Source organism: Vulpes vulpes, chromosome X (assembly GCF_048418805.1).
Source record: "Vulpes vulpes isolate BD-2025 chromosome X, VulVul3, whole genome shotgun sequence".
In the NCBI taxonomy this organism is placed as follows: domain Eukaryota; kingdom Metazoa; phylum Chordata; class Mammalia; order Carnivora; family Canidae; genus Vulpes; species Vulpes vulpes.
Window position 1 is genome coordinate 113,451,307 of NC_132796.1, and position 18,054 is coordinate 113,469,360.

Genomic DNA, 18,054 nt, shown 5'->3' on the forward strand with positions numbered 1-18,054 from the left:
GGTTTGTTGTACTGTGGGGGGGGGGTGGGGGTGTAAAGAGGGAGAGCAGCACCGAAAACAGGCGCACTGGCCCCTGCAGAGAGGTCACCTGACTGCTGTCCACATGCGCACACTCCACCCTCTTATACAGGGTGGGCATACAGTAGGGGCCAAATAGTAGGAAAATAAATTGCAAAGAAATTTAACGAGTGTTTTAAGACATTTTTTTTTTAAAGTCAAGTATGGAACTGAACCGAGGGAAGGGAAGCACCCGGGTCAGTGCTGGGTGTGAGGGCGGACTGACGTTTCCGGAGGTCCTGACGCAGTCCGCTGCCCTCAGGGGGCCCAGGATGTAGCCACAGGACAGCCCCAAAGGTCTTGCGTTGGGAGCGGCGTGACCCCCACCTGCTGCCTCTAAGGGTCACACAAGGCTGGGTCACCGTGGAGGCCACTGTTACTAGTTCAAAGTCGTCTTCAGTGTGACTCTTCACCTTTCGTCTTGTCCCCTCCTGCACCGCCAGCTCAATGAGCCTCTGCCCCACTTGAACGAACCCTCCAACCCAAGGCAGCCCGCACTCGGATAAGTGCATACACGTGACGCTGCGGAGCACCGTTCCCACGCCTCTGCTTGACCTTCCACAGGAACAGGCGCTCTGGCCCTCGCCGGGCGACGCCAAGCGACGCCAAGCGCCGCCGCCTCGGCCAGCGGCGCAACCTGTCACCGCCCTTCCCGCCTTCCCGCCCTCCGCCGAGCCCGCGCACGCCGAGCCCGCGCGCCTTACGTCGGGCCCGGCCCCCAGCCGGTGCCCCAGCAGCACGCATGCGCGCGCTCCTGGGCCCGCGGGGAGAAAGAGGGCGGGACCGTGGGGCCAAGCCCGCGGGGGGAGGGGCGGTGTCGGTCACGTGACGCGGTTTCACTGTTTACACGCGGAGCGGTCGGAGCTTTCGGCCTCAGTCAGGCGCTCGGCACCGTTTCGGTTTCACTTCCGGTGAGGGGCCGCCTCCGAGCGGGCGGTGAGCCGACGGCGAGCGCGGGTGGCGGCGGTGACGGCGGCGCCGCTGCCGGGGGGCGTGCGAGAGCGCGGCGGCGGCAGCGGCGGCGGCGGCGGCGGCGGCTGGGCCTCCTGCGCCCGCAGCCCACCTCTCGGGGGCGGGCTCCCGGCGCGAGCAGGGCTTTCGAGAAGATGGAGGAGCTGGTGGTGGAAGTGCGGGGCTCCAATGGCGCTTTCTACAAGGTACTTGGCTCCAGGGCAGGCCCCATCTTCGCCCTCCTTTCCCTCCCTTTTCTTCTCGGCCTCGGCGGGAGCCAGGCCTGGGGCCCTCTTCCCGAGCGCCGCTCCCGGGGGCCGGGGAGCACTCGTTGGGATGGTGTTTGGGAGAGGAGGACTGGACTTGGGGCCTGTAGGAAGCCCCTCGAGCCCCGCTGCCTCTCCTGCGAGAGGCCCCGGTGCCTGTGGGAATGAGAGCGGGCGAGGAGACGAAGGTGTCCTCTCGGGAGCAGACGGAGAGCCGGGGATGGCCAAGGGCCGGCAGCAGGTACAGGATCCTGGCGGGAAGGGCCGGTATCCGCGCGAACTGCCGGCGACGGCTTATTTCCCTTTCCTAAATATCCTCTCCCAGTGGGATCCGGGCCTGACGTGTGGGTAGTTGCTGAGTAGCGGGGGGCGCTTCCGTCGAGCCGCCTCCTGCCTTGCCAAGAGCTTTTGAGATCTCCTTTGGCTTCTCTTTTCCGGTCCAGCATTGGGACTTCGGAGAGCTCCACTGTTCAGGGCAAGGGGTGTGGAGAAAGAGTAGTAAGAAGCTGTAGTCCGCACCGACTCACAATGGCAACTGATTTTTGGTGGCCTCTCTTTGTGGATTTCAGAAGAGATTTTAGATCCAAAAGTTTCAGGAAGACCCTGACATAACCGAGTAATGCATTAGAGAAGTTCGTAATCTTAAATATTCGCGTTCCCTCTCCCTTCTTGTAAATGCGGCCAAATCCAGGAATTCAGATGCTTCAGCATCTACAAGCATTATAGCAACTCTGCTGCTTAAGGAAAAAAAAAAATTTAACCCTCCAAAGGCCTTGAATGTCTGCCACGAAACTTCAGGCAATTAACTGAGAGTGCATTATTACTAGAGAATTTTAAATCGTGAGTAGAGATAATTGTGTTGTGCTCCAAGTACTTGACTGTCTTCTCTGAATGTGTAATGTTGCAGTCGACGGTATTCAGGTTTTAAATAGACATGCATAGTATTACTGTGGATTTTTCTTTTTTACGTTACACCACTGCAGATCAACTAATAGCTTAGATTTTCAAAAGGAGGTTTAGAAATATGTTGATGTATCGGTTCTGCATCTGTTGATACATACTTAGTCTAGATCTCATAATTTATAGACTCTTGTTTTCTCTTGAATGTTCCTCTATAACTTCTGTAGGTAATATCCCACCTTAGTACAGTATTTTGGCAGTAAAAGGTACATATGGAAAGAAGCATGGAAATTAGTTATTGTTGTCCAACACAATTCTTAAATTTAGTATAGCATAACTTACACGTTTCATATGAGACCCGTTTGCAATGGGAAAACTAACAATTGACTTCATGTTTACCAGTTCTGTGGAGGTATTTGGAGATCAGCATATTTCATAAGTGGGTAAACTATGTAAACTGTTCATACTTTGAGCCAAAAGATAAAACCTGTAGCTGTAAAAGGAAGAAACCCAGCGTTTATGTTAACATTCTCACCAATATAAAATTGTCTCAGTTGACTCTGCAGTCAAAATTTTGGTTGTATTTATTTCGGTGATCCATAGTGATTCCTGCTAGTTAGTGTAGAATCATCTGGTTCCTAGATTGGTACTTTTGCTCACCAGATTTGTGGTACTAACTGTAATAAATATAAGTAGCGATTAATGATTGAGCAGTATTCTAATAGGCCTGTAATATTTGGTAAGATTGGACACCACTGTTAACGTCTTCCAGTGGAGTTTGCCTGCTACAGGAGGGGCTACTAAGTAGCACATCGGGGTGTTGAAGGACATATTGTTCTCTTCCAGCAGCAACCAATGATTTGCTCTGGTGATTTTGTCTGCAAGGTGATTGGAATATAATAAGAATCCTCTATCTTGCCTATTAATCCCCCATTTTAATTGTCTTTAACAAATTTGCTTAATTTGAAGATGAATAACAAAAATGGATTGTCCCTTAGTTCCTTGAGGAGAAATGTGAAACTTGGTCAAATATGCGTAGAGAAATTGCTATTACATTTACTTAAAGTTTATTTTTCAGAAAACTTCGAATGGTCTGTATTGGTAGAAAAAGGTTCAAGTTTTTATAGGACTCATTGTTGTGAGTTACAAAAGTAAAGCAAAAAGTAAACCGAGTTGCTTATCCAGTGAGATGGGCAAAAAATATGGGAAATAAAGACCAATAAAAAATGAACTACTGTGGAGAAATGTTACATTCAGGAAAAAATAGGGACCTGTTCATCAAATTGATAGAAAAGCCTTTAAAAAACTGAACAACTCAGATGACTTCAGTATTAGTGAATTGGACTTTGATTTGCCTAACAGAACCACCATATTGCAAGGAATGATTCCCCATCTTCTGAGCACATGGTCCAAGTTTACAGTATAAACTGGATAAAGTATACTTGGACATATGTGGATTCTTTCTTTGCAAAATAAAGCTCAGGATTCAGAATTAACAGAACCATGAAACCTAAACCCTAAGATTGGACAGCTCATTTCTATTTTTCCTTCTGTTTATTCTTAAACACTTGAAAGTTAGATTTAGTAGTTGTCAGAGCCACTACTTTTGTGCTTAGGTATTACTTTGACTTAGAAAGTTAGTCTGTACACCTTAAACTCTTATCTTATTTAAGACATGAAGTCCCTTGGATAAACCTCACAAAATCTTTACGAAGTGTTTCCTAAATGCATAATGTTGAAATAAGGTCTTTTTTCTAGGGACATCTACCTAAAATAGTATAGTGTTTTGCGGGTTTTTTTTATGTTGGGGGTTTCTTTGGAGGGGGGACTTTAATTTTGGTGTACTGAGAATGAAAATGAATTTAACTCCATTTTATGTATAGAATGTATGTCATTCTGATATGAATATACTAGTATATCCTGATCCTTAGGTTTTGGGTACCAGTATGAAAATTGCTGAAGATGCATAAATCGTGTGTTGGAAACATAAGGTTTAACACCTTTTTGTTTTCTGAAAATATAGTGACTGATATCTGATTCGTTATTGTAATATGGTGTGAGAAAGCTAAATTGTATTATTTTTAGATTTTCATCTAATATATCTTATGTTTTTAAGTTTGATATCAGGATAGCTTTCACATGGTGAGTAATATTATGGAACTAGCAGCTACCTATGACAAAATGTACAGTCAGGAGGAAATATTTTTAAGACATTAGTGGCCTAGCATGTCACGTTAGTTACCTAGCCTGCTAGAAATCAGTGTTTTACCACAAATAAACTTGCGTAAGGCATTATTCGTGTTTTCTCTGAAGTCTCTAGATCTAACTTTGCATACAGATGTTATTATGTACTTCAAGGAAGTGAATTATTCAGGTCAACCACATCTTTTTTTCTTCCCCAAGTCTAACTTTTTAATGTTTGGTGTCTTTGTGGAGGCATTATTTTTCCCCCATTGAACTGTGCATTTTCCAACTTCATGGTCACACATTCTGAAAAACCTCCAAATTATTAATTAAATGCAAAATTTAGTGATACAATAATTGAGTTTCTGATTCCTGTCCACTGTGGGAAGGTGCACCTGAGATGACTGCAGTCATGATCACAATAACTGAGAGCTTTCTAGGTGCCAGGCACTATTCTAGACATCTCTAAATAATTTACTTAATCCTCTACCACAATCCCGAGGTCCTGTTGTTATTTCCACTTCATAGATGAAGATGGAAATGTACAGAGAGATTAGGTAAGTGGCTTACTACTAAGCAGCAGAGCTAGTAAGGGTCCTCCGATCTGGAATTTGAGATCAGATAGATTGACTTCCTGAAATGATGAAATTTAGCTTGAGAAAATGAACTGCATTTGATTTCCTGCCTATTTTCTTACTTCATTATAATCCTTGATTATATTTTGTTGCTGTAACACCTCCTTAGCATTCTTTACAGTTGGAAGGTGATGCTGCCACTTTTTAGTATTGATGCAAAGATGTCATGACCTACTCAGCTTACCTATCTGCTTCCTCTTTTATTAACTCTCACAACTTGATGTATTATACTGTATTTCATCATATGAATGCCTACTAAGGAAAGAGAAAGTTGACAATCTCTGACCTTGCTATAAAATCTGCTTTTGTTATGTTGGAAACACATGAGAACTGAAGTATTAAAAAGTTAGAATACACACACACAGGAAAGTTCATACTATTCTCTCTCCCTCCCTGTGTGTTGTCTTGGGGTCAGGATGAATCAGAAAGAATGCATTTTTCTCAGAATTTGTGTTAAGTGCCCAAGTAAAGTCAAGTATTCCTGGACCTGTGCTGTGTGGTTTGAAAGGTTGTTGATGCTGTTAATTGTGCTTTTCCCTCTCCATTGTTAATTCCTTTATGTTGTTAGTGCCTACAAACAAAGGTGGCAAAGTGGTAACTAATTTTATATGGGAAGCCTTGGGTTTGAATTATATATCCCTATCCTCTGGTCCTATGCGTTTTCTTTAAGAGGGACATTTTGCACTGCTCTGCATTTTTTTCTAATGAGAGTTGTCATTACACTACATGTGTTGTCTTTAGTGATAATGTAGTCAGTGGTGGTTGTAGTCAGTGGTGGTCAGGGGCTTATATTGAAATTTTGTCTGTACAAGTGCTCTTGTGACCAGTGACTCATTCATGAGTTTACTAAGCTAAGGGGTATGAGATTGACGGTGAGGGTTAAGAGTTCACCCAAATAAGGATGGACTTTTTAGTTTCATCAATCCTCATAATGTAATGTTTGAATTGGATAACTCTAGTCATTGCACACTTTGGTAAGTATGATTTTGTGATTGCTTCTTTGATCTATTTGCCAATAAGTTGGGGATCACATAATGACTTTTTGATTTCTTTATTCTCATGAGGAGCCTATATCTTTCTGCACTTTAGCACCTTTCTCAAACCCCAAAGATTTTTGTTACGTTTTTGTCTTCTCTGAGTCTGTAAACAACCTTCTAGTATTTCTTCGAGGAAATAGCCTTTTCTTTTTGTATCCCAATTTTTAAGTCTTTTTTTGTGTGTGTGCTTTAAGACGTAGCTTTCTCAACTGCAATAGTATTTATGGTTCTGCATCTTTTATAAAATACGCCCCTCTCTGCTTTACCTCCAATTTACTTAGTGCCAACTATGTGACATGCGGGCATTGTAGTAGACAATAGACATGTTTGATTTCATTACAGCACCCTTAGAAAGCAGGTCCAGTTCCCCTGTATCCTTTTGTACTTGCATTTGAGGAATCTGAGGCAGGGAGACCACTTGGAGAGTCGAGTCTCACAGCTTATCTTGTAGAACCAAAATTTTGAACCCAGGTCTCGTTACCGACTCCTATAAGATCCCTAGCTCTCATTCAGAACAGTGCAGCTCCTTTTGTGCATTGTATTCAAACTCATTCTGTTTGCCTTCTTTGGTAACCTCTCAGGAATCCCCTGAACCTGTCTTCTCCCCAAATACCAACTTTGCTTGGGATCAGAACAAAATGTAGTTTTCCTGATGGTGGCAGGTGGGGGTGATGGTGCTCTGGCGATACCCAGGGAACAAGGGGAAGAGTATTGGAGTAAGGGAGGGGTGGCTAAAAGAACAGCTGTTGGAGAAAGTGTGATGAGCAGCAGGAGGATGGGACCTTTGTTGGAAGTGGGTGACAGTTTAGTAAAAAGGCGTTAGAGGTGTTTGTCCTTGGTGTGAGTGCAGGAGAGATGTAACCAATAGTTTGTTTTAGTCAGTGTATTACAGTAGCAAGGAGAAGGTATTACTTACCTTCTGTATTTACTTAATATGCAAAGTGACTAAAAATGACTGATTTTGGAACAATTGTGCAAACATCCACATATAGATAAGCCTCATTAACTTGAAGGCCATGGGCTAGTAGGCCGTATGATTATTCAAACTGTTTCTGACACTCTACATCCGGAATTGCTTTCCGAAGCCTTTGGTTGTTAATAGTCACAACAGTTGCAGACCTTCCTCCTTTGAGGGAATGTTTGATATTAGGAACTAGGCAAATGTGATGAATGAGTATGATTAAACTATGCAATAACTTTGTGACAGAAAAATGCAGCTATAAAGTAATAAGACTTTTAGAATGCTTTTAAGGTGGGTTTGAAATCAGTCCCCCATGTTTGGAAAATTTTTAATACTATTATTATTTTTTAGAGAGGGAAGTAGGGGGGGAGGGAAGGAGAATCCCAAGGATGCTCTATGCCCAGTGCAGAGCCTGAGGTGGGGCTCGATCCCACAACCTGAGATGAACCGAGCTGAAACCAAGAGTTGGACACTTAACCGACTTGAGCCACCCAGGCGCCCCTGTAAATGTTTTAGATCAGTGCCATACAATGGAATTTTCTGCAGTATTGGAAATGGTCTCTACCTATGCTATTCACTACAGTAGGCACTCTAAGCCCTATGTGGCAATAATTGAGCACTTGAAATGTGGCAAGTATAACTGGGAGACTGCTTTTTCATTTTATTTAATTGTAATTAATTTAAATTTAATCACATATGGCCAATGGCTGCTATAGTGGAATAGTTAGAATAGTTTTAGACAAGGTCAGTGGTAGTGGAAAGATGCCTGATTAAGTGAGAACAGTTCCTCACTTAGCTGTAACAAGGTTCCCTTAACTGACTAAAGGACTTAACATTTTCAGCATAATATACAATAAGGAACTTACGTTAATTACTGCCAAGACATGCAAACATAAACCTTCAGACAAGAATGAAAACAGAAGCAATGGCCTTTCATGGTACATAAGGGATCTTGATTTTAGCCCACGGTGGACTCCCTTCCCCTAAAAGCAGATTGTTAATTCGGTATTAGCTATCAGGTAAAGAGAAGGGAGAAATGGGGCTGGGGGGGGGGGTCTGTTATTCCTATTCTTCATAATTTGGGGAGCTTACTTTTTAAAATTAAGAATAACCAAGAACTAACCAGAGCTAGAACTATAAACAAGCAAGTGATCCAATGAAAATGTCTTGGTAAACATCTTCAAAGACTTGAAGTTTGAGCAGAGTCTGCTTCTCTTTCTCCCTCTGCAGCTCTTCCTCTGCATGCGCTTGCTCTCTCTCTCTCTCTCTCATGCTCCCTCAAATAGATTTATTTGAAAATTCAAAAATTTATTTGAAAGTCCCATCTTTTTGGCATCTAAGAAAAACAAAAATGTAACAAAGTGCCCTGGTGGGGACATGCTGATGTCATCTCAAATAATGCCTGAAAAACATGTCTGAGAATAAATTAAGGAAAGGAAAAAATGCCCTCCAGATAATGGAAAACCAACCTCCCTCATAGAATCTAAACACTGATTTTTAAGTTGTCATTATTGTATGTGCCACTAAGAGAGAACATTAAACTATGACCTATAGTAACTATTTAAAAAAAAAAAGACTTGAAGTTGATTTTTGTATGTGGTCTGACGTAAGGGTCAAAAATTTATTCTTTTGCACGTGGATATGCAGTTGTCCCGGCACCATTTGTTAAAAATACTGTTCTTTTTCCCCATCGAATTGTGTGGGCTTCCTTGCCCACAAAGGATTTATTTCTACCATACCCTAAACTGTGTGTCCAGGTCAGAGCTTTTGTTCCTACCCCTCCCCCTTAGGCCTGGCCGACCTCTCCTATCCTCCACTCCCTTTTGTGTGGCTAATTCTTTCTCAGCCTTCAAAGTTTCATAAGGAAACTCACCTTCTTCAATTTGTCTTCCCTGATGAACATAACACCACGCACAGTTATGTGTGCACAGCACGCTTTTCCTCAAAGGGTAGGATAGGAACCCTTTAGGCAGTGATCCATTTGATAACTACTCACGGAGTTCTTAGTAGGCACTCTGAAGCCCAACTAAATATTAAGACCTTAGAAAACTTACTCTTAATGGGGAAATAATAATAATATGGTGGGGTAAGTTTATGGTAGGGATAAGCATGGGATATGCTATAAGAATGCAAACGACGGAATTTAATCTAATCTGGGTTTTCCCCTAGGTGGTGACATCTGAACTGAAACCTAAGAGACTAATAGGATGTAGCTAGATGAAAAGAGGGGAAGGACAATGAGAAAGAAGGAACAGCATTTAGGGAGAGAGGCCCAGTAGTTTAGCACTTTGCTGGATCATAGCCTCCAGGGATGTGAAAGATGAAGCTTGGAGAGGTGAGGGGTGGGGCCAGGTCTTGAAGGGCCTTTTACAGCCAGAAAAGGAGTTTGGCCATAATCCCACAGGCAGGGAGAAACCAAGGAAGGAGAGAAACGTGTACAGAACACTTTTGAGTAAGAAGCTTAAATCTCTCAAGCCATTTTAAAATGAATTAAGATAAAGCCCCTTGGGTTTCTTTATGCTTTACCCTACTCCTCTAATTGTCAAAACAAAAGCAAAACCTCCTTTCCTGCACCTATTAAAAACTTAATTTTATAGAATTACAGACAGCATGCTGCTTAAAGAATTCTTGATAATTAGTTAGCTATTACTTTAGTTATGTCATTTTATAGAATTATGGACGGCATGCTGATTAAAGAATTCTTGATAATTAGTTAGCTATTACTTCTGTTATGTCTTTCTGCAGATTACTAGCAATTGCGTCATCAGATTTAAAAGATTTAAACCTCTACTTTGTATTACTGTTTTTTCCTTCAAGTGCCTCTGAGATTGAGAATTTAATTAAACTCTGGTAATTGGACATTTTAGTGGTATTAGCAGCATATTGTTGTTAAGGAAAATTTAGTGTGCTTGTATATACCTAGATTTGAGATTATATTTGGTCATTTACTGTGGTATTCTCCTAAAAATTTATTAAGGAGAAAAAGATAAGTTACAGCAGACCTATACAGGCTGGCACGTGGCTTGTGGAAAAAATTTCTTTGTTTTCAATAATTCTAGCCTAAAGTGCACCTCCAGGTTTGTACTCACCACCTGCATTGTAATTTTCAATTATTTTGCTCTCTCACTCTCTCATTAGATGCTGAAATCCGGAGCAGTCTTTTTCATGTTTTGTTTTAATTAATCTGTATTCCTAGGGCCTCACACATAGTAGGTGGCTAAATAAAGATGTGATCCACGAATGGGTCATCCTCACAAACAGACAAACTTTCATTTGAAGCTCCATTTTTTTCTTAAACAGAAAATATTTGATATCTCTATAAAATTAAATAAAAACATGGTCTTAAGCTTAGAAGTTAATTTACCTGGTGTTTTTCTTACAGGCATTTGTAAAGGATGTTCATGAAGATTCAATAACAGTTGCATTTGAAAACAAGTAAGTGTCTTGCTATAATGTTAATGTTCAGGTTCTTAAATATTTTTATAGTAATTATTCTTTTTATTCCTCATTTAAAATATTTCAGGTCTAGTTTGAGTGTTTTTCAGGAGTGGATCTTCATGTTACTGACCAGGAAGTTCCTGAACAACTCCATGATAAAACCAATGGAATGACTGTTCCGCCTAATGACCTTAGAGATCCCTTTCGTTTAACCTTGATGCCTACATTTCCGTCCCCTTGAATGTGAAAAAGAAACCAGATACTTCTGTATTAATAACTGAGAGTTTGGATAGAAATCTTTGTTACAAGATGAAAATGAATGAATTCATGAGTATTGGTAAAATTAATGTGGGTTTTATAATATTAAATCTAAAATCGATGGTTTTAGTTGTCTAGTATATTTTATCAGGAATAATCATATTATTTTACATCTGTTTTCATGTATTTATAATCAGTAACAGGGGTAACCAATCTTTTCTGCTACAAGAGTAAATAGAAATACTTATAGGCCTACGAATGTTAGCCATATGAAGACATATAGATGTTAGCATTTTATCAAGAGACAAATTTCTTGACTTAAATTTTTTGAAAAGTAATAAGGGCTATTTTCAGAGTAGCAATTCAAAATTCTAAAGTACGTATAAACAGCTTAGCCAGAGTGTTGATGTGATCATGATCTTAGGATCATATTGAACTCTGAAGAATGGTCAACAACTACAACATTTTGGATTTTGTGTACTAAGAGAATTGATAGTATCCCAAAAGCAGGTTGCAAATCTATAGAGAAAAGAAATAGATTAGTAGTTGCTTGGGGGTGGGGGTGGGGAGAATCATAACTAAAGGGCATAGGATTTCCTTTGGAGGTGATGAAAATGTTCTTAAATGCGGCTGGTGATGGTTGTACATATCTGTTAATATACTTAAAACCACTGAATTGTACATGCACAAGTGGATTATATGGTATGTGAGTTACATCAGTAAATTTGTTAAAATATCATATCTTACCCAGACATACTATAATTTGACTGTTAGATTCTTTTAGCTACCAAGAGGACAAAGTAGTAGTATTCTTGGATGCCTGTAACACATTCAGGGGACAGAGATAAAAGGATTTAGAATATCCAACCCTATTCTCAGCTCTAGTCTAGTCTCAGTCCAGAATATAAGTATGAATAATCGAATAACTTTTTCAGAATGCATAGAGCCAAAAGTTCCAGAATTTGCCTCTGCTGTTTCTAGTATCCATGGATTTGTGTGGTTATACACTAGACTGCAATATCACTCTTTTAACAGGACAATCTTTGATAACTTGAGAGTAATTTTTTTTTGTAATTATACTTTTATCTGCTTGCTCCCATTATTAGATAAACACTTTCCCATAAAAGAAGAGTTCTCTTTATTTTCCACTTTTAATTTCTCCTATAGTGTTTAAAGTGTTAAGCAAACACTCATTTCCTCCATGCATTTAAGAATGTGTCTGGTTAATATACTAACTCATCAGATCAGTTTCTCTTTTGTTTTCAGATTTCTACTATAAACCTAGAATAATTCTACATTCGGACCTTCTAATTCTCTTCTGTATTATAGCTGCATAAAAGTTTCTCTTCAAGATGTCGTCCTGAGAATTTGAAACAAATAAGCTGTTTTCCTTGTGTACATGAAGTATGTTTGAAATTCAACACTGGGTTTGAGCACATCACTAGGGTATGATAGGTCTCTACCAAAGTAGTTTCTGCCCTTTCTTGGGCATTTTCTTTTTGTTTTTCTGTTAAAAAAAACTAATGTTTTATAGAACTTTGGACTGTATTTACCCTTTCTTTCCTTTCAGTCATAAATTCCTATTACTATAATACCACTTTATTTTAGATACTATGTGTTTAACTTCCATATTTCACATTTTTGAATGAAGAATTTGAATTTCTCTGTGTACACTTAAGACTTAAAATAAATCATCCTTTAGAAAATTATGTATTTTTTTGAATCACATTTAGCAATGAATTTATAACATATTAATGGTCATTGATTTTCGGTAAATATAAAAAGGCTTTTCTGAAGTAAAGACAATGTTTTCTAAAGCTTCATAGTTTTCACATGTGTATAATTCAGAGAAAGGGTTCCATATAATACAGGCCTAATTGGATTTCCACAAGTTCTGACTTAATTACCTACCCTTCTTATATATGGCTCTTCTTTAAAAAAAAAAAAAATTAGGGGTACCTGGATGGCTCAGTTGTGTAAGCATCTGACTCTTGGTTTTGGTTCAGCTCATGATCTCAGAGTCCTGAGAGTGAGCCCCAAGTCGAGCTCTGTGCTCAGCACAGAGTCTGCTTGAAATTCTCTCCCTCTCCCCCTCCATACTTCTCCCTCCTCCACCCCCCACCCCTGCACACTTGCTCTCAAATAAATAAATAAAATCTTTTAAAAAAATTAGCACTTTTTTCAGTCCAATTTTACTAAAGAAAGCTCTTCAGAAAACAAGAAATGACTGCTGCAGCAGTTGAATCCTCCAATGTTTTTGCAGTTTGTCTTTTAATATTTAATATCATTTTGGATATAAAAGAATAATTTGGTGTTTTTCAAAATTGTTCCATATCATTTTAAATTTAAAAACATAGGCAACTTACCAAACTCCTATAGGCTGTCTCCATCGGGTTTCTGTGGTTTAGCAGACCCCACGAGGCCATGCTGATCAGCAGCCAGCTATCCATGGCAAGAATTGACCACCTCGTGGGATCTAAAATTTAAAGGGGGAAAAGTGAGTTGTGAATTGCTGATGTGCTGACTGCCCCATTTTGCTTGGGAATTAGAGGGCATTTAGGACCAGTTTCTGTGGTCCTTAGAATGTGCTTAAAAAATTCTTTTGCAAGTGGAAGTATGGTGATGATGTTACTAACACTTACTAACATTTAATTTAAGCATCAGACGAAATTGCTGTTGTGGCCTTGCATTTAGCACTCTTAGAGGTTGATATTACTGAAAGAAAGACTTGTTTGGAAAATTGTAATGTTGATCTGTTGTGTTTAGAGGACTATTCCAAACAGAACTACAAGGCTGCTATGCTGCATGCATACTTTGTTGAAATGTCTCTACATTGCCATTATGCCCGACTCAGCAGAACACTGACTGTTTTCAAAGCATTTGCCTCTTTAAACTAGAAAAACAGAGGGTCACACTTAACCAAGAGTTGATGGCAGTGTGGTCATTATTTCCATCAAACCAAAAAGAATGTTAATTATGTATTTGCTTATTTGCAGCTGGCAGCCAGAGAGGCAGATTCCATTCCATGATGTGAGATTCCCACCACCTGTAGGTTATAATAAAGATATAAACGAAAGTGATGAAGTTGAGGTAAGTTTCCCCTGCCCTCAAGTTACTAAGCACTGGAGTGGGAAGCATTGAATTTGCCTGTGTGTTTTATACCCCTCCTATTTAACACTGCTTAAACTACCTTGAAAATTATAGCTGTGATGGACATGTGCTTTTGACTGAGCCACCTTAATAATGATCTGAAAATACCCCGTGATGTTTATATGTGGCTTCTTAAGCAGCACTGAGGGCACATCATTGAAAGTCAGTACTGATTTCCTTTGCCTGCTAGGAAATTCCTTTTGCCTTTTCCTTGAATCTCTGAATCTTTATTTGAATAATGTATTGTTGGCTTACAACTTTGTCTCCATTTTAAGCAAAATGGATTAGGAAAATTAGTTTCATAAAGGAGAAGAAATCATGCCTTATAATAGAGCAGCATTCTAGAATTTCTTTAAGTAGCAGTAAATCCTCCTGGTGTATTATGAAAAATTCATCTGTGAGTTTTAGTATAAACACATATAGGGAAAACATCTTTTCACTGGACATGCTGTGAACCACCTGCACATGTGCCATTGATGTCTTTGATCAAAATGTGCTATAGAGATATAACACATTAACAGAAACATTGTGTTTATAATTTCTCTAGCCACTGAAAATTGTTTGAGGACTTAAAGCACTCGGAGTCTGTTTTATATTGTAGTTGATCTGTGTAGTGTCCTCTCCTTCCTCCCTTTTCACACCATTTTAAGCTGCTTCTCTTCTTTTTTCCACAAGGCCTATTAATAGTTGCAAATTCATGAATATTTGTGGTATGAAGGAGGCAGCTAAGTAGACATTTATATACAGGTAAGGTAAAGTGTACTAGGTCCTTGAATTCTTCTTTCCTGTGCAAGGGTACAGATGGTATAGTGAAACAGAAGAGTCCCCTGCCTTTGATGAGGTCACATTCTAGTCAGGGTAGCTAATATCATGGCAGATGGAAGGAAAAAAGTAAGAGGATGCAAGGTGATAATAGGGGCAGGAGTAGTATTCTAGGCAATACTCAGGGAAGGCCTCTTGATGTCCAGGCCTGTGTTCTTTTCTCTTTCTAAAGTGGAATAGAATAAAGTACTATTTAGTTACCAAAAATGTACTCAGTATCTATTAGATATAAGGGAGTGGGCTTGGTGTTGTGAGGGATCCTAGTAGGAAACACATTGTCTGTACTTGAGGACCTTTAGTTGTCTGCTTCCCTAGGAGACTACAGGCTTCCTGAAGGCAAGGACATTTGATCTATGTCAGAAATGCTCTGATAATGTTGGGGTGGACAGCAGAGACTTTTTCCCCAACTGAGTCACATAACAGGTGGAGACCAATGAAATACTTTGCTAGAGTGGCCTTACAGTATTACTTGACAGTGATACATAACTGAGATTGTTGCTCTAGCTAGAACAGAGATGAAAGGGATTGATGGTGGCAAGAGGGAAAGGTAGGTTAAATTGTGTTAGTCACTGTATTTTATAACCATTAACTTAGACTATAAAAGGGACACAAGACACCGGGTCTTTTGGTCTGTCTGTATCAGGAATGCTCATGGTAGCAACTGATTGAGAGAACCCCCCCCCCCCCAATTTTGTCACATAAAGATGGGTGACCAGTGAGTTGCTGTTGCCACGATGACCTCCCTGTATTACTTAACAATTAACTGGGTTATTTCTTTTTTAATTTTTTAAAAAAATTTTTTTATTTATGATAGTCACAGAGAGAGAGGCAGAGACACAGGCGGAGGGAGAAGCAGGCTCCATGCACCGGGAGCCTGACGTGGGACTCGATCCCGGGTCTCCAGGATCGCGCCCTGGGCCAAAGGCAGGCGCCAAACCGCTGCGCCACCTAGGGATCCCATTAACTGGGTTATTTCTTTGGCTAGAGCAGAATTGAGACGAAGTGATGGGGGCAAGAGAGAAAGGGCAGGTTAAGCTGTATTTAGTCACTGTGTTGTGTGACTGTTAACTTCAATTGTAAAAGGAGGCAAGAACTGCCCCCTTCAGTTACTCATCACCCTTAGGCTCTGACCTCTCTCTCCTTTCCTCTCTTATCCTCCTTGTCTCCCTGCTTCTTTCTGCTTCTGAGTATTTGTTTCTCTCTCCATGTATACTGTCCCATTAATTTTGATTTGCTAGTGTCTTTACAAAAGGTTCCATGCTGCACATCGTAAGTGAACTTTCACGTGATCACCAGAGAGATTGGTTAGAAGAACTGATCCAGTATGTGAGAGCAGGAGGGTGGTATCCACAGGATTGCCAGGATGGAGTTGTCCATTTTAGCGGAGAGAGAAAGCGAACAGGAGACCAGAGAGTGACCAGGAATCTGTTCATTTAGGCACCAGGAGACATGAATGCCGGGGTGGTATCCTTAGTGGACTGAGTAGTCAGAGGTCTCACCTATTTAGTAACCACGCAGTAGGCCAGGGTCAATAATTTCCAATTAGTTATTTGCTTATTAGAGAAAAAGAAAAACGAGTATATACATTTTTAGATATGTTTTCATAGCTCACAAAGTATCCAAGCAAAGTATGCCCAGGTTTATGAACAATCTGCTTTTCTTGAGCATTCATATACAGAGGACTGATTATTACTGACCTGAAACAAAGAAAATAGGAAAGTGCTTTGTACAGGGCTCTCCCAGGTAATCAAGCAGTTTCTGATTATGTTTCTCTGCCTAGCTATAGGGTTGCAGTCTACTTTAAGGTATATAACAAATGGGTTTGAGAGATACCTGGCTCATTTTAAGAATTTTCTTCAATGTCTGATAATCTGTAGATTTCTGAATGATGTTAATTATGAAATAATCTATGTTGTAATTTTTGTGTAGGTTTATTCCAGAGCAAATGAAAAAGAACCTTGCTGTTGGTGGTTAGCTAAAGTGAGGATGATAAAGGGTGAGGTAGGAAACTGCATATTTAAAATTTTTTATACTATTTGCGTTTTCTAAACCCAGGTATTACATTTCAGTGTGGATGTCTGTTTTAAAGGAATATCTAACTTGTCATTTTATTAAAATGTTTTCTCTACATGTTCATTATGTTTCATGTGTTTTACTTAATTGAGCAAATAGAGTTTTTTTCTTCCCTTTGGAGAACTTAAAAATAACTGTATAGGTATAGCTTATTGTTCTTACTTTAAAAACTGACCAGGAATGACTTTTATCTATTTCTCTCAGTTTTATGTGATAGAATATGCAGCATGTGATGCTACATACAATGAAATTGTCACAATTGAACGTCTACGATCAGTTAATCCCAACAAACCTGCCACAAAAGATACTTTCCATAAAATCAAACTGGATGTGCCAGAAGACTTACGACAAATGTAAGTTGGTATGCAAGAAGTGCTGAGAACTTACAGGTGATATGCAATTAATTTAAAAGAATATGAATTTTAAAATAATAGAAAACACTTTTTAAATTCAATGACCTTTGGCAAAAATGATTTGCAAAAGTAGTCAAAAAAATGTCTTTAGCTTTTCAGCTGTATAATCAAGCCAGTACTGCACTTGTCTAAACTTAGTTGGCTAGATACATAGCTAATATACATTTGTTTTCTAAAATTAACTTTATACATAGAATTTTGAAATTTTAAAACTGAGTAGTACAGATCTGTCATAAGTTACAAATCAAAATCTAGACAATGAAGACTTCCCCAGGTCTTTTTCCTTTAAGTTAGTATTTTCAGATAAATATGTAATAGGTGTTTACGAAGCTTCCAGAGGTCATCTCCATCTTTTAATTCTTGGTCTGGAGTAATGGTTAAGACTTTTTAGATAAGAGATTCCTTTTTAAAGGTTTCATCAAAGGGGTATACTAGGGACACCTGGGTGGCTCAGCAGTTGAGCGTCTGCCTTTGGCTTAGGGCGTGATCCCAGAGTCCCGGGATTGAGTCCCACATCAGTCCCCCTGCATGGAGTCTGCTTCTCCCTCCGCCTGTGTCTCTGTCTCTCTCTCTCTCTGTGTCTCTCATGAATAAATAAAATCTTTAAAAAAGGGGGGGGGTATACTGAGTTTGATTTGGATGTGTCATACTTCAGATAAACATTAACCTGCAGTTCACAGTACATAGGAATCCTGCTTTTTTGATTGGAGAGATTGCATATATGTATAAATTTTTGTGCTTTCTGACTCCTATACATTTCCTTCTCCCCCTTAAATTAGTCAGAAGTTTTTCTATAGAAAAGAAGCAGCAAAACAAAATTGAGTACCCTGTAGTTATCCCCAAAGGTTAAGAAAATTGCTAATCATATGTAACTGAAATAAGGAAACTTGCAGAGGAGAGTGACTCTCC

The 18,054-nt window shown here is 39.8% G+C and overlaps 1 protein-coding gene across 17 annotated transcripts in view; it reads left to right on the forward strand.

Annotated features, from left to right (window-relative positions):
- Positions 1 to 864: 864 nt before the first annotated feature.
- FMR1 (fragile X messenger ribonucleoprotein 1) overlaps positions 865 to 18,054 on the forward strand; it is a 38,089-nt gene continuing 20,899 nt past the window's right edge. For 15 of the 17 annotated variants that reach the window (XM_026009060.2, XM_026009058.2, XM_026009069.2 and 12 more), the window contains exons 1-5: positions 923 to 1,214; positions 10,374 to 10,426; positions 13,684 to 13,777; positions 16,589 to 16,660; positions 16,937 to 17,085. In XM_026009060.2, the coding sequence (XP_025864845.2) occupies positions 1,164 to 1,214; positions 10,374 to 10,426; positions 13,684 to 13,777; positions 16,589 to 16,660; positions 16,937 to 17,085 (419 nt within the window). In that variant the 5' untranslated portion in view covers positions 923 to 1,163. Of the gene's footprint in view, positions 1,215 to 10,373; positions 10,427 to 13,683; positions 13,778 to 16,588; positions 16,661 to 16,936; positions 17,086 to 18,054 lie in introns of all 17 variants that reach the window. The other 2 variants (XM_072744325.1, XM_026009057.2) reach the window with 2 other exon arrangements.